Source organism: Zonotrichia leucophrys, chromosome 3 (assembly GCF_028769735.1).
Source record: "Zonotrichia leucophrys gambelii isolate GWCS_2022_RI chromosome 3, RI_Zleu_2.0, whole genome shotgun sequence".
In the NCBI taxonomy this organism is placed as follows: Eukaryota; Metazoa; Chordata; class Aves; order Passeriformes; family Passerellidae; genus Zonotrichia; species Zonotrichia leucophrys.
In genome coordinates, this window is record NC_088172.1 from 73833189 (window position 1) to 73854574 (window position 21386).

At 42.2% G+C, this 21386-nt stretch overlaps 1 protein-coding gene across 1 annotated transcript; it reads right to left on the reverse strand.

Moving 5' to 3' along the window:
* Nucleotides 1–1511: 1511 nt before the first annotated feature.
* On the reverse strand, nt 1512–16542 carry DESI2 (desumoylating isopeptidase 2). Its single transcript, XM_064708818.1, has 5 exons — nt 16090–16542; nt 9555–9627; nt 7585–7678; nt 6945–7086; nt 1512–5114 (listed from the first exon to the last, which is right to left on the reverse strand). The coding sequence occupies exons 1-5, from the start codon at nt 16126–16128 to the stop codon at nt 4881–4883; spliced, it is 582 nt and encodes a 193-aa protein (XP_064564888.1). The 5' UTR covers nt 16129–16542; the 3' UTR covers nt 1512–4880.
* Nucleotides 16543–21386: the final 4844 nt, after the last annotated feature.

Consider the following 21386-nt stretch of genomic DNA (forward strand, 5'->3'; position numbering starts at 1 on the left):
CACCTTCACTTCGTTTAGGAGACACTAACAGTGATTTCTCTCTTTCCACACAAACACATGGTCTGCAAGCAGCACAGCAGGTAACCAGCAGGCTTGCTGCTTTGAGGATTCCAGGACCAACAACTTTCAAAAGACCAGAACTGCTGACCACTCATCTAAAACTTGCAGAAGGAGTGGTGGTCTCTTAGTTCTGTGTGTCCCAGGCTGCTGCTCAGAGATGGATGGGGTGGAGAGCCACTCTAGTATGAGCAATGTCCCTTTCTATGGAGACCCAGACACAGCCTCTGTCATGCCCAAAGCATCAGTGAAAGATCTTGCATTTCTTTATGGCTAGATTCTGGTTTAGTTCATTATATGCTAATTTTAATGGACTAGATCATGTGAAAAATACAGGATCCCTACTCCAGCCCAGCAGGAATGGGAGCTGCCAGTGGAGCACAGCTGCTTTTCCGAAGAACTGTCATGGCTTCCCTGACAAGTTGTTAGTTGACAAGTTTGAAGGTTTTTTATGACCTGATTTAGATGAAAGCACAGGATTCCAGAGAAAGTCAGGAACTGTCCAATAGCCATTTCTATTGCAATGTATGAAGCACTGAGAAAGAATGTATTTATTCTGGGGGGGTGACAGGACTAAGCTGCTATAGCCATAAAAAACCTCTGCCTGTTGCAAAGCTGTTCTCATGACAGATTTGTCATATACTTCTGCATGGCCAAAGAAAATTTTAGAAAATAAAATTTCATTTGGAACATTTATCTTTTCTTCAAGAGCAGCTCCACTGAATGCAGCCACTCACCCACTAGCAAACAATGCAGTAAGACTCCTGTGTACTGATCACCTTCCTAGAGGCTGACGGGCACTCCTGGCCACTGGATGCCAGAAGTGAGCTCCTCTGGAGCTCACATTTGTTTTAACTGATGAACTATTGTCAAGTTTCCTTTCAGTAGGCTGCAAGTTGCTCGAAGTCTCTTGCAGGTTTGCTGGTGATTAGGGAAACACAGAAAAGGGAACACATCTGTGTCTGGACAGGTCATGCCCTAGCCAATGTTCGTTAGCAGTGCACACAGACACGTCCTGCTCAGCATGCACAGCATGGTGAAACACATCCCCTTCCCAGCTGTGGGAGAGATTGGGCAGGGACAGCACCAGCTCAGGCAGCCACAGGACAGCACTCCCACATCAGTGCCCTCAACTTCCAGAGAAGTCTCTCTGCTGTTAAAACACATGGACTCATCTGCCCTTGCAAATTCCAGTGCCAACACCTTTCAGTGCTGGCAAAGCATGTCCTCAAGGGCTGCTGCAACTCTGTGCCAGAGCTGGGGATGTTTGGGGCAGATGCCTCACACAAACCAAACTGCAGTGCCTGATGCCCATGTCAGCCTAAAGCTTAACTACAGGAAACCCTTGGGTAGTCTCACTGTCCTGCAAAACCATCACTCAGAACCAAACATCAACTTGGGTGGCACTGCCAAAACAAGCTGTAGGTACAAGGGGAGTAACACACAGAGCCAACTTTTTTTTTATAAAAGTATTTTTAATAAACTGATGGATTTAAGTTTAAGATGCTAGACAACTTGTTGCCATGTACAGGTAACAAAAGTCAAAATTCTTTGAATTTTATACAAATACTATGTAGTAAACTTGAATACAAGTTTACAAAAAATGCATCAGTGAATATTCAGCTTGTAACCAACTTCCAACAGTGAAAATTATCATCTATCAATAGTGATCAGAATTGCATTGCAAATTTTAGAAGTAATGCAACTATGTTTTTTTTTACCAAGCCACTCCGAAGTTACTGGTGCACACTGACAGTACATTGGATTTTTTTGGCTTGCTGAACAGAAAATGGCATTTAAATAAAATGACTGAGATAAACAACGTAATACATATCAAAAGTACTATCTCACAGAAAATTAAACAAGAATGAGAAAGTAAACAGAGCAGAACCCTGAAGTGGTGATATTTTTCTACCCGTTTTGATGGAGAAGATTCCACAGGTGTCCAGCTTTCTCACAGCATTCTGAAGTGTTCTAGTCCTAGCACAGTGTGGTCATTAGTAGGCTAAAGTAATCCCTGCTTGGCAGTAATGCTGGTGAAAGGTAACTTGCTCTATTGCTAACAAATGGGAGTAACCACTGGCAGGGTGACTTGCAGGCATCCAGCAGAGGCTGAGCTGACAGCACACGGTTGGAATTACAGTACTGCTTGCTTTGATTCAATACCCAGCAACCTTCAGGGTTCAGGTGTCAGTTTCCTTACAGGATTTACAAATGGATGGTTTCAAAACAAACAGAAAAAAGTTGTTATGGAGCATAAGACAGTATTTTCACCTGTACAGCTAATAAAATGAATGTTTTTGTTACAAACTTTCCAGTCTGCTTTATAAAAAATAGTCTCAGTTTTACTTCTAAATAAAAACTGTGCTGTGATCTGTCATGTTCTTGCATTGTACATGCTGTAATTGTGTGTGTTAATGAAGGTGTAGAGATTTGTGACCTAGCGCTCTGGATGTATCAGAAGCCTAAAAAGCTGATTTTGGTACATAAAAGGTAGCAATGAAAATTCATTCTATTTATTTTTCCTAAAGCCTAGGAAAAGCTACAGTACGTTGCTAGATCAGTGGCCTCAACCCTGAGCTGAAATAAAGGACCTGCCCTGGCCAAGAGACTTAGTCACATTACTACCACAGCTGCACAGCAGAGACAAAACAACCTGTCTGCAGCCTGTTGTCTGAGCTGTGAGTAGTGCGAGATCCAGTTGTGTAATGCTTGAGAGTTGACTGGAGACCACCATAGTCATTTTCACTACAGGGAAAAGAAGGAAGGGAGAACTCAAATTCAGAGTGGAAAACACTCAACAGGAAGGGTCAGTATATCCAGCTTCTGGAGATCAAACAGAGAATGAAGTTAGTGGCAGACTCACCAGCCTTAAGCATTTCCCACTTGATAGAAGAGATTATTAAAACATGTACCAAAATACAGTTATGGAGACGTTTACTATTATCTCGCTCTTTCCAGAAAGAGTCTCACTTGATTTTCCCCCCCCAGAACTGAGCGTATCTCTCTCTGTACTACACTGCATCACAGAAAAAAGGGAAAACCTAAAGTCTGTCTGATGAAGGATTCAACCCAGGTGGCAGCAGGAAAAACTTCTACTTGTTTCTAGCACAAGTTGGAGCTGGCAACCATAAGAATTCTTACTATGATACAGCTACTGCACCTTTCCATAGGATTCAATGGCACCACTACCCACGGCCAGGAGCATTCATAACATGAAGCATTTTGCCTTCCAAGAGGACTTTTTTTTGCTTTTAAACAGCAGAAACTGCAGAGTCAGTATTTCATTCAACAGAAAAACTAAACCCAGCAAAAGACTGTAAATAAAGCTCGTAAGAATCATCCGTATTTTGAGTAATGCACACTTCTTTGTGAGCTGATCCTGTTTAGGGATGGTATGTTTTTTGTTAGTTTAAGGCAGCAAGTCTTACAAAATACTCAAGCTCACCTCTCTCATGTTTGTGCTACTGTAGCCTTATGTGCACAATAGAACCTCACTAATTTACACTAATGATTGGAAGAACAATTAATTCTCTTGGTAAGTGAACAAGAATAAGGCATTCCATTATATATTCTGATCACTAATTATAATTTAGCTCTAATTATAATCTACCAGCAAACATACTTCTGTATTTTAGAAAATAATATCTCTTACCTTCAGATATAATTATGTGTGCAGATTAGTGGGTTCTGCTGTGTAAACACGCAGGTGCATAAGCAATTTTCAGGTTTTTCTTCATTACATCTGATAAGAAAGTTAATGCCACAGATAGAGACTGTGGGAAAATAAATTAGGATTTCTCTATCATTTGTGCGGATATGCACAACTGGGCAGTAATTTATAGCTCAAAAAAAGAAGGACACGAATGTTTACAAACTCAAATGAAGCAAAATCAGCAGCAGGAAGCAAAGGCCATTCCCCAACCATAAATGGCTTGTTTTACACGATTCCAAACTATATGAAACAAACAAAAAAGGAATACAAGTACTAACTTATATATACAAGTTTGAAATCAAGTAAAGCAAAGAAGTGAAAAATTTGTTGATGCTTCTAGCAGATGATATTGACATGTTTAAATCCTGAAGTAAACTGCAAGTAAAGACACAAGACAGGATGAAAACTAAATGGCTGAATTGAAAAAAAAAAAAGAAATGGATTGATGTGCATTGCAATGAGATAGAAATTTCCCTTCATATGTGCAAAAATCCACAGTTTCATTAATGTAGAGGTCATACTTCTAGGAACAGATTTTAGACCAAACCAGTCTCCCTACATCCTGGAATCTACCTGTTTACATCAGCCACTTTAAGAGCACAGTACCCTGTTCACATATATAGTATTCAGCAGTTTCTGGCATTCCTCAATTTAGTGTTCTCCTGCCTTAAATCTTGAAAACAAAGGGGAAAGTTCATCCAGGGCATCATACCACTGCTTTTGATTTATACCAACAGTTAAATCAAACCCAAATGCTTTCTTCTTCCATGGTAGCAGGAGTCCTTACAGGACTTGTAAACAGCAGTACACAATACTGTAAACAAATAATTTAAGTTCTGCTTTATGCAAGATGTTAACTCAGGTCTACCAAACAGGTGAAAATGAAAAGGGTGGCTTCACACAAAATCCTTCCCTTTTCTCCCAGCAATTCCTTTCACTACGTCTATAATCCTGAGCTGAAACAGGGGTTGATGAGAGCTTTTTTTTTGCATATAAAACAATGTTCTAGAGTTGGCTCTCATGTTCTGTCAGGAAGTCAATTGCTGAAGAGATCAAACTGAAGTATTTCAAAAGTATTTCTGAAGTATTTGCTACTTTGGAGGAGGACTTATAATTTGGTGTGGCGTCCAGTTCTAGACCCAGATGCTGAGCTTGCCAAGGAAGCTGATGCTGCTGCATCCTCAGCTTCCTCCAGCTCATCGTGTAGCTCCTGGCTAACACTGGACTGGAGGGCTGCAGGAGTCAGCCACTCCTTTGGCAGGCAGCTCTGGAGGAAGGGAATACAAGAGCTGAAGTAGGCAAGGCGATTCACCCATCGTGGAATCTCTTTTCCACAGAGAATCTATGGGGGAAGGAAAAACAAAGGGTTAATTTGTTTTCTGGATTCAGCAATAACAAAACAGCAGTACTGTAAATAAGAAGCAAAAGCTGCAGCAACCTTGCAGTTTACAAATGCCAGTCAAGAAGTACCCAAGTTAGCTGCACTATGACCTTTTCCATCAGTAAATGCAGCATTTTAAGTCCCAAAAAGACACCTATATTCCATTGTGAAAGTTGGACACGTGGTTGATTCTATGATTTTCTTAGAAGTCCTGAAAAGCCTAAGCACCTCACTCTTTCTTAATAACTTTTCTAAAAGGCACAGAAATTAGTTAAGCTATGGTTTCTATTCAGTCCGAATTCCTCAGAAACAGAAACTGCAGGAGAAACCCCAATGTTACAAAAAAGCACCCTGAAATCAAGTGGCCAGTGTCAGTACTATAACTGCATAGAGTTACACACACAGCTGAGGCTCCTTACTGGGGTGGCTTCTGACAATTTCCACAAGACATCTCTATCCTACAACACAGGCCAAGCACACACTTTGGAAATATACAATGCACAGCTGGGTTCAACTCCTCAAAAATGTATAAAGTTGCATTAAGTACTTATTTTTACTCCATATCAGTCATTAAATAATTTTGTTGTCACTATTCAAGGAGTGAGTTACTTTATTTAACCACCTCCATATTAATTTCTGGTATCACAGTGCAAATCTGGAGAACATGGGCACTACTCTGCTCTAACTGAGCAGCATTTAACTTGCAATTATACCCACTTTTATAGCAAATTTGAACACTAAATAGGACAAGACCTAAAGCAGAAACAATATGACCATACAGCTGAAGAGTATGGCAAAACCCTGGCCATATAGGCCAGATTTCACACCAACTGCAGCTTTGTCAGTGTCTCACCCTACTTACTTGTAACAGTATTGCACATGAATCATCATCTCAATAAAATTTTCCACTACCACTGGAAGATCAGTCTACATCAAACACAGGCTATACAGCAAGTATGCATTAACTATTTTGGAAAAAAAAACCCCAAATAAAATCTGGGAAACTTCACATGGGAAAATCAGCCATCCTTGTTTTGGAGTGTTTCAATGAAACATTAGAATAAATTTTGTCAAGCAGAGATTGCCAACTATCAATGAAAATCAAAGTTTCCATTCCCCTCTTTGACCTGGGTTACTTGTTCCTGGCCCTTTCCCATGTGTGGATACACATGTGAATGATCAGGCATTCAATCATATTGGCAAACTGATCGTGTTACACAACAAAGCCAAGGGGGAAAAAGCAAAGCCTGTTCCACTCCTCGGTCACATACTCTGCACGACCATCAAGGATCTAGATGACCAGTACATAGGTGCTGGCAGAGCAATAACTTGATAAAAGCCTCTCAAGCAGAAGATTAACATTATCTGGGGAACTTTAATGCCTCTGCTATTCTTTAACACTAGGTCATAACTTTGTAAATTATTTACAGTGTGATGTTTCTGTGGGGAAATACAAATAATGTGAGAAAAATAACAAGTAGTTCTATCTTCAGTAGCAATCCCTGAAACAACTAAAATTATTTCTAAATCTTCTTAATACTTTATTTACTAGGTATCTCTTTAGGAATGCACCTCTGCTCCAACACAAGCTATGTACAGCAATAATATTTAGCAGGAAATTCTGGTGCTTTGGACATAAGCACAAATACAACCTGAAAAATGATGATATTTGCCCAAGGCAACAGAGATAGGAAGTGGGAAATTAAACCAAACGTTCCAAAGAACTGGAAGGATATGATGCTCTGTGACCACCTGTGAAACACCTTTCTATAGACCTTTAAGTTTGTTTACCTCAGATAAAGCTGAAGAAAAGTGATTGCAGTTTTTGTGCATTAGGTGATAAGCATTTCCTTTGAATTCCTTTCCAAGCTCTTCTACTATTTTTTCTATATCATCTTCCATAAAGTCAGTACTGCCTAGAACCACAGCCTCTCTAGAAGAGAAACAGAGAGTAGAAGGTGATTTGGCTCCCATGACACAGGTGGGATACTGTTCATACATTGCCCAAAAGTCACTCCACTGTGGGTAGCAAGATCTTTCTGTTCTCCAAGAATAACAAAGGGTCTTTCTATTCCATTTTATGGCACCACTTTCATCTTTATCATGAGAGATGATGTTTTCTTGCTGATTACCAACTTGAAAAAGTTACTGCATTGCTTATGCTGTGTAAGCAATAAAAGTTAGCTCCAAGTCCACAAAATTTGTATGCATTTCAGGAAGTTAATGGTATGCTAAAAAAAAAGATCTTTGCTGTAGACACTTCATTGTCTCGTCACCTCTGTCTGTTTTTCATTTCTATGCAAACACATGAATTTATCAGAAAGCTAGAAATCCTTTACAATTCAATACATCTATCCTCAAAAATAAATGCAACAAATTGTCCTTTTCATATGCTTTTTCAAAGAGCAAGAAAATAGGTAATCTTTCTTACTTAAATTTAAATGTTTCTCCTAGCTCAGAAGCATTTCCTGGTGAAATCTCAAATATTCCAGAAAAAGGGTATGGATGACCACCATAGGCAAATTCTGAAAAAGAAAACTCAGATTTAACGAAAGCAGCATCTGATGACAGTAAAAAACAGCAGAGATTACTGACTGGAAGGTGATTTCACAAGGATCTAAAGCTAGCAACCAGACATGTTATTTACACGTGGAGCAAATTAAATGAACTGGAAATTAATACCTTTGTCAGTTACTACTCAGCCTAAGTAAAAACTAACAGGAAATTTCCTACATCAGTGCACAGGTTTAACTTGAATAACTTTGCAGAAAGTACATATTGTTCTCATTGTATAAGTGAGCATTTACAAGTTAAATTGTACATCTTTATACATACTTGTCTTTAGAATTCCACTTACATATGTCTATGAAAAGTGGATAGTACTTTGGGGATTCAAAGTACTGCATCCTCAGAGGTCTGATGGCATTTCTATCCAGTGTACACCACAGTCCTCAGTGTGGCAGTGCATAGTGGCCTAATAGGTTCTTTAAATTTCTTGATTTGCAACAGTTCAATTCTTTACAGGTTCACAAGTTCTTTAATAGAGCAAGAAAGTAAACCAGTGCATGCATCTCCAGTCTGCACATAGCACCTGCTGGCTTAAGCACTCACACTACATGAAAGCATCATGGTGTGCTGCAGCTTCCGTCTGTATGTGTAAGATAACAGAGCACGCCGCACCCAGAGTGTAATAAAAAGCTTTAAGCATGACTTCACACTTCCTTTCCTCAAAACCCATAACACATCACCCATGTCTAGCACTCAGTTTTGTGGATAACCTTTTTTACAACAGGTTAATGAATAAAAGGTTTGATGTGCCTGGAAAAATGCAAGTCATTGTTCTAGCAGGGGCATGACCTGCTATATGAGAAAGCTGCTATAATCCCAACAGGAAGGGGGGCACATGTATTTGGCACAGCTCAAAAACTGGGTTTCAGGCACAGCACTCTTAAGAGTCAGGTCTTTCTGGGTCAGATTAAAACAAAAATCCCCAAAAAAGTTTTAGCATTGTATTTTTGTCAATTTGTTGCTCTGGTAACACTTGCAAAATCAGATACAATGTGACCATTACAGTAGCTGAAACATAGTTTAAGATAACTTTGGGCAGTGTGGTCTTTGGAGTGCATGCCCTGCCTTTTGCTCCTTCCCCTCACCTCCCAACACGTTCCAAAAAAAAACAAACCAGAGCAGTAAATTTTCCTTCTTTAACTGGACTACTTCCAGCAACACCATCACCTCGGAGTGTCATTATGCTTTGGGCAGAAACACCTCAGAGCTGAGCCCGTGCTAGGGTGTGCACAAACACCTTTGGCTGCAATGCAGGTGCAAAGGGGCCTGAACAGACCAGGAGGCTGCAGCACCCAAGCACAACCCATTTAGCAAAACTGAAAAGCATTGCTGTTATTGATCACAAGGGCATCTTTTATGAACAGCACGAATGGGATGCCTTTGAAAGAAATGGTCTCTAAAACAAACCAACCTACCAAAATGGAATAAACCTTTGCCTGAGCATCATGCACTTTTAGGTGTCTCTCTGCAACAGATTATTGTTCCTGCAGTTAAAAATTAACTCCTTGCAGTAAGTGCTGACAGAAAACTAAGCAATGGATTCAACCATGCTTTACACAAAGCACACATTTGTTTTAGATACGTTTCTTTAAGTATTTCCAAACCTAAAATAAAGATTTCTATGCCTGACTGAAGAAGTTGCATAGCTTTGTACAAAAGAATGCACAGTGGCTACCAGGTTATTCATGTCCAAGGTTTTTTTCCAGAGGCAGAATAGATGAGAAAAGAGGTGAACAAGTTTCAGGAGCTAGGCTCCCCTCACTATCTGAAAAATGCTTTTTAAATATCAGTATTACTGAAGGAAAAAGTAAGTTATGCTTTTCTTGTACATACCTCGGCCATACACCTCTATACCTGAATGAAACACTCCAATTCCAAGGGAAGAAGTATATTCATTCATCCAATACTAAAAGAAAAGAAGAAAAAAAAACAAACCCAAAACTTAAGTTAGTTTGCAGTACAGATTTATCTTTTCAGAGCAGACATGTGTCCCCCCACATCAAAAGCATTAAACCCTATCACAAAGTATTAAACCTTATCACAAAGTGTAAACTGCACAATCCATTTTACAGGAACAGAATGTAACTAAAATTCCCAAACTGCACGCAGTGAATTAATTCCATTAGGTTCTATTCCAGTTTTTTAGTGCTGTCAAAGTTTGTCAGCCAAGGAGTCTGAACCTGGGAGAAATCCAGATCAACCTCCTATTTGTCAACAAGCTGTAGGCTGCTAAGTTTGCCATTAGGTGGAACACATTCCAGGATCAATTGCTGTAATTTTAAGGAGCACATTTTTTCTTCAAGGTCCATCAGAATGTGGGATTGTGAGATCACCACCAACTGCCATTCATAGCAATGACCACACCTGCTTTTGAACAGATGAGCACAAGACATACCCAGAGATGAACTGAAATTACCTTCTTATATTTTGTCTTTGAACACTCAGTTAGAGGTCACCATGCAAGAGACAAAGCTCTCTCCAGGCTGCTGATGCATGGGGTTCCAAACATGAGGTTTAAGTCCTTTGCATAGGTCCGACACTTTTTTCCAATATATCACTTGTATTGTACCCAACAGAAAACAGATGCATTTCAAAAGGAATCAGAAGAGAATTTTTTTTATAAAATGGAAAGAATAGTAAAGAAAGGAAACTTCTCTTAATGCTTTCTCTTTTCTTTTATGAAAGTGCAGCAGCAGCAAGTGTCTATCAGAAGCTAACTGTTACCCTGAAGACCTCAAAGATGCAGAACTCTGATAAAGGAAAACCTCAAAGTACTTTTCCCCTGTCTGCATCACCACTCTCAAAGTATCAGTCCCCAAGCATGAAAAGATTTCAAGTGACACACAACTGGAGTAGGAACCTGAAACAAAGCCTTAAAAAAACCAGCCTCAGTTGTCCTTAAAACTGAAATTGGCTAGCAAGAAAAACCTCAGGAAAATACAAGGAAAACATTATTTTGTCAATTACTCCAGTAACAGGATTTTTATTTCCCAGAGCTTCTCTGTGAGTTTTTACAAAGCAGACTTCAAAAAGTCAACTGGCAGCAGGATTCAGGCTGAGGCAGTACCCCCAGTAAATTAATACTGGTTTAGCAAGCAGGCAGAAAGCATCAAGCAATCTTCTTCACACAACCTGTTGACATAATCAGTGTTTTCTGATGCAAAGCCACTGTGCAGCAAAAGCAGCGATAAAAACATAAAAGGTTGCAGGTGTCACACTTGAAGATGTGCTGGCTGGAGTCAGTGTGTAATTTACAGCACCACTGCAAACATTACGGCGTGTAGGCTTTTTGTCTCCCAATAAAAATGATACACTAAACCTCAGGTTGGCAGGCTATTAATAAAAACAAAAACAAGCTAAATGGCAAAAAGAGCACACCTTGCCAATAGTTACAAACAGACGAGCCAGCTGTGGGAAATTTTGTCAATATGAATTAAGAGAAGGCAGATTTTGCACCTTATGTTTACTTAAAGCTCAACTGTGATCAATGGATAAATTTTGCTTAAGATTAAACTTTACCACTTGCTTTAATTTCTGGCTTTGTCAGTGTAGTGCTATGTTAGCTAGTGGGGTATGGATGACTACACTAAATCATCACCTTAGTCTAAAGGGCTTAGCAGTTCTTTCATTCCACCCCCCAGAAAGAGCAGAGAGCAAGTCTATAAGAACAAGCTACATCCAGAAATACACTGCATTAATTTACTCTGTATAGGAAGACATATATCAGGGAGAATACAAAGAGGGAAAGAAAGGAGAAGGATGCGAAGACTACTCATCTTAGTGGGCTTGTGAGCATAAAAAAAGGATTCTGCCTACAAGGTGAAATCCAAGTCCCCATGAAAACAGAAGAGCTACTGTAACATAAATGTGTTCCAGTTCTGAAGCCCTTCCTATCCCAGGGTTTACCAGCTCACCATTTCAAAATAGTTTCAGGTTTATATTTATAGTCAAAACCGTAGGCACAGTTAAGGTACAGTTTGTCATCACTGGAATAAAGCACGTTTGCCTAATGGGAAGGTGTATCCAAATGAACCTTACCTAGAACTGAGCTAGACAGGGTCTCTGGTGCTCTAGTCTGTCCCTCTCCTGGGCACTTGTGGCCAGAAAACTCAGAACCTGGCTGCTGAATTCCAAACAACCTACATAACATGTACCCACTGGATCTGTTAATGCCAAGCAGGGTTACGGCTGCTTTCTGAAAACAGAACAAAACTTACACAAGATACCCCACATGCAGTGGGATAGAATAAAGCCTAGCTGGTTATTTGACAGAAGAAAACGAGGAGAAAAAGTATTCACAGTACTCCCCAGCCACAACCCCATGAAACCGAACAAAGTATAGGGGAGAGAGAAAAGTGAGTCACCAAGCCTTGTCATTGATCCGCAGAGAAGCGGATGAAGGGGATGGAAAGCTGATCCAACAGGGCACTGAGCACAGCCTGCCCCTATCCAAGCACACACTCCTCCCTGCTGGTGCCACCTCAACACTCAGGCCTTGCTACACTGCACAAAGCGAGCACTGGTGGCAGATAAAATCAAAGTTAGCAGCTTTGGAAGAAGTGCCTGAAGCAAGCTGGCACTTTGCTTCATATTTCCAGTAAGAACAGAATAGGTTAATTGAAGATAAAAGAATTTCAATGAGGCAGAATTACTTTCCCCCTAGGAAAGTAATTATATCTAATTATTACTTAATCTGGATGAGCTATTGGAAGGTTGGTCCCATTTACTCATTGAACAAAATGCCTTATCTCACTGAAGGAAGAAATGCAGGACAAATGCAACAAAGAGTGCTGAATTTGGCTGCAGCTGAAAAGATTATATACAACTTACAAAATAAGGACTGTAAATTAAATTACATCTTATAGCTCACTGGATCAGTAACATGCCCAAACTGATCCCACATGCTACATCCTTGTTTCCATTACACAAACTGCATTCCCTTTAGTCTTGATGTAGATTTTGCCATAGTAGTATGGTGCAATCCCATATCCTCAATATTTTGCAACATGTCAGTCTTCTAAAACAGGATTTCAAGTTTAATCTATCATAAGGAAAATATCAGAGAAGTATTTTTCTATGTGCACAATAAAGTCATGTCACTGCAATGAAAGAAAAACACTAATCCCAGTGCTTCAAAATACCTTCAGAGCTTTCATTTACATTAATACTTTAGCTTGTTATTGCCTTATTTGACAAGGGAAGAAATAGGATACTACTTGGGCACAAAAAAACTAGACTCCTAAAAATAGCAGTTAGTTAAAATGAAGCTATAAAGCACTCCAGTTCTCAAAACACAATATATCAAAGCCTTCACCCTACCCTTTTAATGATCATAGAAGATGTTCAAAGGCATGAACTGTACCACGTAAACATGCCCTTAAGCTTCTCTCCCTCCATAAAGTTACCAGTCCTTGAAAGTTGACTTTCTTCTACAACACACACATCCCCCTCACACTCTGGTTGTATCAAAGATTTTTGCTTTTTCAAGCACTAAGGACATTGGAAGGGTACACCCTCCAAAAGCAACCAACTCACTCCTGCAAGGAGTTCCAGCAGCAGCAAGGTCACTTAGCACACCCCTGCATACCTAAGCAGCTGCCTGGGAAATGAAGCCACAGTTTGTGTTCAGGTTAAAATAAAGCTGTTTGTTCATTACAGTAACATTGGTTCTGTCAACCAGGTGAATAACAATGGTTCCAAAAGAGAAACAAAAAAACCCAGTCCCAAACCTTAACTACAGAACAGCCCCAAACCCAATGACATGGAATGTCAGAAGCAAACAGCAAACCTGCTAATGTCTCAAATCAATACACAGCTGGCGTGGTTTGGTGAATAAACAGAACTTCAAAACTGCTATTACAGAGGACTCCTCCCTTCTTCCACCCACTCCGAGTGTCCCCAAATAAAGCAGTACCATTGACTTCAGCAGGCTGTTGTACAAGCAGTAAAAACTGCTATGCAACACAAAAGTGAGGCTTTGGTCTCATCTCTCTAATGGACTGAGATATGGTTTAGCAGAGGAGTTTAATGAAGGATGTACACTGGTGGTATCTTCCAGACATCAAACTGCTTCTCTAATGGCCAAATAAAGTAGATATCGCTACAAAACAACAAACAGGACTGAAGTGGAAAATAGAAATATTCTCCTTAGTGGTATGTATAATCTCCTTATGTATAATCTGTGGTGATGTGCAGCTTCAACCATTAAAGTCACCCCTACACGTAATCAAGCATCTGCAAGTAAATGTGCTTGGCTGCTTCTTTTGGAGAGCCAGTTCCTTCCATGGATGGTGGCTTCAGAGACTGTGAATTCTTGATGGAGGCAGAATCCCAGCAATAACAACAGGATAACCAACAGCCCCCCAACATGTCCTTAGGAAAAATATGGCACTAGCTTTTAGGAGCACACCCTTCCTGTTGCTTTTTTTCCTCACTTCCCTCATGTCAACTGCCAGCCTTCCTAGGATGGCTGGAGTAAAATGATCACAGCAATTCAGCTCTGGAAGAAAAAGAAAGGGTGATGTGAATGAAAGAGTGGACTATCACAAGAGAAAAAGAGACAGCATGCTGAAGTCACACCCCACCAGTGCTACCATCAGAGGGAGAATGGAGTTTCTTAGAGGCCATGGCAGGCATTTACACAGGAGTCAGTCCACTCTGTTCAGGTTTCACAGCCTGCCTGTGAACTGGGCTCACTCAGCACAATTAAGCAAGTCTTTATGAGAGCAGTGGGTCTTCCATTTTGGTGAGTCAGAAGTGCGTCAAGCCTTGACTTCAAAGATATTCTTATGTAAGAGTCACGAAGCTGAAGTCCTACTTCTTTCTCTGTACAAATATTTATAGTTAATATATGTAAAACCATCTTTTTTATGCTAAAAGATATTCCCCAATATATATATTTGCACTGTAGTCCAGAGAAGTCAAATATATGCATGTGACAGGGCAGCCTTCCCTCCTCAGGTCTAGTGTAAATAAGGCACACTGTGACTTTTTCTCATATTAGCATCACATATGAGCTCAACCAGGTGAGCAAAGACCCCTGCTTTTTTCCTCCCATCTCTGAGAAAATCACAGTGAACAGACTGTTCTTGTCTCCAGTCTCCCCTCCCTGTCTATAATGAAGGAAACCAAAGTCAAGGTAATGGGCTATATTCACTGGAGACAGAGTTCAAACACAGGTGTGGGCAAAAAAATCCCCCCAAAAAGGGACATTGATTTCTGAGGTAAGTATTAGAGTGAAAGAAAATAATGACAAAAATCAGGCTAGTTGCTATGATATTGTAAATATATTTGATTTCAAGCCAGACAGATCCCTACTGATTGCTATTAAACATTTTAGCATTTGAATGTGACTGTTCCCAAGCAAAACAAGCTGTATTTTCTCACTTCCAGCAGTCACTGGCACTACACTATACACCTTCACCCATTCAAAACAGCAAAGGTTCACTTTAAAATGGTGGTGGTGGTAGGAAAGCCTATCCAAAATAAGCTAAGCAACACAACCACTGTCACCTGAAGCTAGTTCTCCATCTTACCGTCCCTCTATCAGCAGACTTAAAACTTGGTCAGAGGAATACTGCCACTCGTTCTAATTTCCAGAGATTGAAACGCATTAATGGATAATATTTTCTTATTACTTATCCAAGCCTACTGTTCCATGCAGGTACTTACACCTCATTTGTTACCATGGCATTTGAGCAGCTTCCAGCTGAACATAAGACAATACCACAGCTGCTGTAGGTGCCACATAAAGATTATCCAGGAGGGAGGGAAGGTGAGCTCATACGGCTGCAAATCAAGCTGGAGCGACTCTCTTATTTCTACCAGGTCGCAGCCTCAACAAAACTATTAAAAAAATATGGTCTAGCAAAAAAATCACCTTACTGACACTGTGCTAAAAAGCTCTTATCCTTACAGAGACAGAGGTTATCCTGAACTACCATCCTCTTGGAAAAGTGGACTCTTTCTGGTTTTCGTGAGCAGAAAGGCAGGGCCTCCCTGCTGCTGAGCTTCGGAGCAGTAGCGGAGGGAGCAGCACAGCACAGGGACGCACAGGGAAAGTTTCCCCCGCGACAGGGAGCGGATCCACCTGTCACAGGAAGACCCGACCCGGCAAACTTTTGTCGCAGGTCACAGAGGGGCTGTAGGAATCCGTCAGACCTCCCAAATCACCGCCCCCGCCCTCCCCTGCCCGGGCTCGTTCTTTCTCCCGCTCCGCCGCCCCCGGCTCCAGCTCCCGCGGGGACAGCCACGGCAAGGGCAGGCAAAGTTTCGCAGCCGCGCTGGCCCCCGCAGGGCAGGCCACTCCCCGCCGCCGCCCTGCCGGGAGGGCCCGAGACCCCCGCCCAGAGCCGTGCCGGTGGCTCACCATGTCGTAGACGTTCAGGATCACCAGCTGGTTCGCCATCGCCGGCGGCCCGCGGGCGCCCCCCGCCCGCTCGGTCGCTCCCGCTGCGGCGGCGGCGCCGCTCAGGCCGGCGGCGGGGCGGTGCGGACCCCCGGCGGCCGCTTCCTCCTCGTCCTGCCTGTTGCTGCGGGGCGGCGGGGGGCGGCGGGCACCATGGAGCCGCCGCCGCGGAGGGACGGGGCCGCGCCCCCGGGAGACGCGCTCAGCCCGCGGCCGGCAGCGGGGGCCGGGCGGCGCGGGGGGCAGCGGCCGCGGGCCCCACCCCGGTGGCGGCGGCGGTGCCGGTGGCGGGCGGGGAGGAGTGAAGAGAGGAAGAGGGAAGGGAGAAGGGCCGAGGCGGGCCGCGCCCTGCCTGGAGCCAGGCCGGGCCGCGGGACGGCCGGGTAGCCCCGCCGACGGGCGCAAAATGGAGCCGCTCCAGCCCGCCCCCAGCGCCCGAGCCGAGCGGCACGGCCGCGACTACAGCTCCCGGCGCGCCGCGCGGGAACGCGGGCGGGAATGCGGCTCCCGGCGTGCCCGGCGCCGCCCCGAGGCCTGGCTCGGAGCGCGGGGCCCTGCCCGGGCCATGGTGGCTCGTCCTGCCGCCTTCCCTCCTGGGGAATTGTCCCGGGCGGCCGCAGAGCGCTGCTGTGGCTCCCTCGGGCCTCCGGGGACTCGACCCAGCGCGGCTGCCCGGCTGTGCCCGCCTGCCCTGCCCCGCCACTGGTGCGCCTGAGGTGGTTGGTTTCCAGAAGAGAATTAGTTAGTTCCCGGTCCTTGTGGTGGCCGTACAATGTTAGCTAGTTCCCTGTCCGTGTGCTGGTTCACAGCATCCCTCGGCACCGCCATTTCACGTCTGAGTTCAGGGAAGAACGGAATTCGAAGTGGCTCGGCAGAAAGGACATGCGAGCCGTGCGGACCTGCGGATAACCCACATGTGGGTGCTACTGAAGGCAGGGCCGCTCCTAAGGCAGCGCTCACCTTTCAAGAGTAAACCTGGCCATGCACGCTTCCTCTACAGCCTTGTCAAGCGACAGCAAAACGAAAAGCCTTTTGTTAAAAGCTGGAGAGAAAGAGAAGCAGGAGAAAAAAAATTGCATTCTCTTTTCCAGCAGACTCCATTTGATAAAGACAAGCAGTGGCCCTTCATAGCAGTTTAAAAAAAGGTGCTGCTCACAGCAGGCTGTGGATGTGCCCGTGGGACAAAGGTGCTGCAGGAGGGAGAATGTTCCCACCCCAGGGGTATCCTGAATTCCACTATAATTTCTGGCTCCAGACATTTAGATGTTTAGCCCCTCTTAGCTAAAATTCCAGTTGGTTGCTGAGCTCCATTTTGTGTGCAGAACAGCTTTGTCCCTTGAGTACCTCAGCATAGCTGATACGGGCAGTTAAAAAAGCAATTCCTGCTTTCGGGAGTGAGCTTTGGTTAGAGGAAGCGAGTACTGTAGCAAAAACTTAAAACACATCTGACTCCTGATTGTCAGAATACATAATTCAGGCACCTGAGGGACCTGTGTGTGACCCTGAGGTTGGAAGTAATGCCTTACTTTGCCAGTAAAATACGTGGACAGATCCATATGTCCATTGGGTAATGTTCTTTGCTCCTTTGGCTAAAAGCTAGGAAACTTGTGGTTATTAAACTGAAAACTTTTGTGGGAAATAGTTGCTTCCATGTTGAGGAATACCGAGGAAAATATTGTTTCTTAAATCTGCAGAGGTCAAAAACCTCACCTGAAAAGGCAGGGGCTCCATTTCCAGCTAACTGTATGCATTAACTAGAAGAAATAGAGTTGTAACAAATGAATTGTAACAAATCACTTAGTCTTCATTGTCTCTTGTTTGTTTTCTGTCCATAAGATGCATTGTGAAGCAGAAGGAGAGGAAAACATAACTTGTAGCCTGTAGTGACAGAAGACAGAAATTTCATGTTCTGTGAAGAGTAAATCCCAAGTGTAATGTATTTAACTTAAAAATTGAATTTTGCCATTTAAATACTAGACCTTATAGATAGAGGAATAACACAGTATTACAGCTCTGACTTCCTCAGTGATGCAGCTTATCTTTTCCTCCAGTTGTCTGCAAAAGGCAAGAAAATCCTTCTTTTAAGCCAAAAGACTGATTTGGTAGATGTGAGAAGCAATGTTAAGCATGAGTGAATACTGCAGAAAGCTGTGCCATGTATGGTGTGTGTTGCAGGGGTTTGCATTTATGGGAGTATTTGGGAGAGTGAGGAAGTTTGGTATGGGGACACTCCAGGATGCTCACTGAGATCAGTCTGGCTGTTTGGTCAGGGGCAGAGATCAGTTGTGAGCACTGTCACCACAAAAGAAGCACAATGTGTGAACCCAGGGACTTCTGCACTGTAAAACTGAAAAACAAGGTGCTTGAGCCTTTAATTGAAATACAGAAAATCTCAGAGAAGAACACAAACCAAATTCATTGTTCATCAATCTTTGCTGCATTTACTTTATGCAGTGACATGTTTCTATTCTTGTACTGGAGCAATACACTCAAAGAGCAGTCTAGTTTCTTTGTCTTTATGGCAAATGCTGTTTTCTATTTCATTTTCAAAGGTGTAGAAATAGTCAAGATTAGCAAAGCACCAATTTTCAGCCATAAATGAGAAGTTAGAGAAACCCAAGGTGCCTTAGGTTCACAGAGAGGTGCAGTTTCTGGAAATTTTCTTAAAAGATTATAAAAATGTAGAAATCTGGCACAAAGAATACATGAGCATTTAAAATCATCTGTTATTGATTGCCTTTCCCCCCTTGATCATCACAGCTGTTCAAGGACAATGAAGAGTGGCCTTGCAGAGGCATCTGCCAGGTCTCTCAGCAGTCACAAAGGTATCCTGTCTCATCCTGTGAATTGTGCCTGTCCAGCTTACCTAAGGAGTCCCTTTTGGATCCACTGATAGTGTAAGTAGCAACTCCACAAAATTTAATGTTAATAGAGACCTGGAAAAACTGAAAACAGAATGTATCAATGAAGACTGAGGGAAGGAAGGAGGCACTAAGTACTCGAGTCTTCTCTTTATCCCTTAGTTAGTAGATCTCCAGCCTGACCTAGCAGTAGGTTTCTTCCTTATGCTATTGATGAACTCACAAACCCATCCTCTGTTACCCTTCATGTTCCTTGCTAGTTTCAATTCCAACCAAACTTGGATTTTCCCAGTTCTGTCCCTACATGCCCTTGTTAGCTTGCCCTGCTTCCATCTCCTGAATAATTTGATTTTGCATTTGAGCTCAATCATTATCTCATGTAAGGTATGTTGCTGGACCTGATTTTGAGTCATGCAGATCTGTTTATAGCTACAGTATATTAAAGTGTACTTCTATTTTAAACATCCTACAGTCTAACAAGAAAAAAAGGTCAAAGGCTCAGCTTGTCTTCCCATTTGGACAGAGAATTCTCTTGCCTATGCCAGGGGTAGTAACACAAGACTTTTGTGGGTGAGCCAGGGAAGCTGCAGTTGCCTTGTGGCAGAAACCCTCCTAACAAAGAACACTGGAAGATTGATTAATGGGTTTCTTTCTCATGGTTCTTGCTGAATCAACATGGAAATGGTAGAGTCTGGTGGAGTCTTCTGTGAGCCCTGACTTCTGTTTAAAAATGATCAACAAGAAAATTACTTCAGTGCCTTGACATCCTCTCATGGCACTGTCAGTATGCCATTTTATGGTACCTAGAGGTTATTAGCAGAAATATTTATCAAGTCCTTTTATGAAAATACGCTTGGCAATACCCTTGGTCTGGCTGCCTGCAGTTCTGCCCCACTCTGCCTGACTGCTTCTTGTTCTTTGTCTGCAGTCCTCAGCTGCTGCTCCATGCACAGCCATCAGCAGGCTGCCTTGCTGGGATCCACCTCTGTGTCACATGAAATGGATCAGTAGATAAGAATGAGTGCCCAGTAAGCCTGATAGCTTCATCTTGCAAGCCTTGTTCCAATGGATAGTTATTGTGGCCTTGGAACTGGCTAGTTTTGTCTGAGAGATTTTTTCCATATGGTCCTGCACCGTCTGAAAGGTTTTTGAATAGCACAGCAGCTCAAAATTGTAGAGTAAGATCTGTCAAGTTTCATGAACAATTTTGTGGGACATGGCTGCGGTGATGTCCAGAAGTGGTCCACTGAACTTCATAGAGATGGACTGAGATTGGTCTTTTGTACAGTTACCAGGTGACTCAAGTAGCCAAAAATAACCCCATACCATTGCCTGTTGAGGGAATGGCATCTGCTGATTTTCCTGTAATAGCCAAGTAAAGAGGAGCAACTACCGTGGGAAAAGACTTAGGAGGTTTCCTTAGGCTAGAATAATGAATAAAAGGACTTTTCTTAGTAAGAGTTGTGTTCCACTTAGGAATTCCATGTATCTTTGGTCTGATGCTGTGATAGTAATCCAAAAGCCAGTGCCTTACAATGACAGAAAACTGCAAAATAGTCTCTTTTTGATGTACTGAAAAGTTATCATGCTGTTTTAGTCACCTTCTCTTGGCAAAAATCAAAGTTATGATGCCATTTAACTTCTAGTCAAACAGAATTGGACAGAAATAATCTAATTATCTTCCTGTAAGAAGTGCTAAAGCTGAAGCCCAGAATTTTCTTATTAGAATCATATGGATATGATATCCATATCCATATGATATGGATGCAGGCTTACAATATCTGAAGAATAAATAGCTCTAGTTTGCTAACTCTTTTCATGGTATACCTGTTAATCAAAAAATAAAAATTTTCAGTCTTAACAGGGCAATAAAATGCTCTGTTATTTTATAAATTTAATATAAATTTCTGCTGCTGTCATTTTAAAAGATCAGATGTTCTTTAATGATCTCCTACCTGGAATTCCTATTACTTTGCCACTTAATTAAAAAAATAACTACTCTAAAATATTATTTACTTATCTGAGAGTAATCTGGTGAGAATAGTGATCCCATGAAGAATTCCTGATAGAGAAGATTTTGATCCAAATACTTGGCATTACCCATTAGCAGTGCTGTTTTTGTAAGTGTAGTAAATGCATCATCCCACAGCAGTCCAAAAGATGTTGCATTTATGCATGTCATCCTCATAACAGACCTGCAAGGAACGGGCAAGTAAAAATTTTTTAACCCCCAAAATTATTTGTTTTCATTATAAACTGGAAAAAAAGAAAAATGGAGGAGCTGCAACCACTGTAGATCAGCAATACCATAAATTTAGATGGGACTGAATCATAGATAACAAGCTCTCTAGATAAAGAAGCAGCATTTTAGAAATTCAAGAACTTCATTCAGTTTGC